General features: G+C 52.7%; 1 protein-coding gene across 1 annotated transcript in view; it reads left to right on the top strand.

Annotated features, from left to right (window-relative positions):
• Positions 1-480, top strand: part of EMH_0065110 (CMGC kinase, MAPK family TgMAPK2, putative) — a gene marked incomplete at both ends in the record, with an annotated part of 4,613 nt that overhangs the window by 2,786 nt on the left and 1,347 nt on the right. The window contains one exon of the mRNA XM_013498338.1: positions 159-480. Coding sequence (XP_013353792.1) covers positions 159-480 — 322 coding nt within the window. The remainder of the gene's footprint in view (positions 1-158) is intronic.

Below are 480 nucleotides of genomic sequence, written 5' to 3'. Positions count from 1 at the left end.
TTTCTGCATACCCTTCTTTCCCTGGAATCATCTGCTGCTGCTGCTGCAGCAGCAGCAGCAGGAACAGCAGTAGCTGCAGCGAGTTTCATGTTTTTGCTGTTGTTTGGGGTGTATATATTTGTTTTTTATTGTTTGGGGTGTATGCATGTACACCGCAGGTATTCAGTTGAAGACTACCGCGAGAAGGTTTACCAAGAAGTTATAAAAAAAAAAAGAGAAACACGAAGACACAGACATGCACACGGCTCCTCTTCTCAGCCTTCTGCTGCAGCAGCTGCTGCTCCCTCCAGCAGCAGCAGCAGCAGCAGCAGCAGCAGCAGCAGCAGCAGTGGAGCTGCTGAGGGCGCCTCTCGAAGCAGTGGTCACCACGGAGCCTCGCGCCACTCGGCCACATATCAGCAGCAGCCTGCTGCTGCTGCTGCTGCAACATCTCATAAGAGCAGCAGCAGCTACACATACCCTCAGCAGCAGCAGCAGCAA

This window comes from Eimeria mitis, genomic scaffold, assembly GCF_000499745.2.
Source record: "Eimeria mitis Houghton genomic scaffold, Emh_scaff3349, whole genome shotgun sequence".
Lineage (NCBI taxonomy): Eukaryota > Apicomplexa > Conoidasida > Eucoccidiorida > Eimeriidae > Eimeria > Eimeria mitis.
The sequence above is the reverse complement of the archived record's forward strand: the minus strand, read 5'-3'. Positions and strand labels throughout refer to the sequence as shown.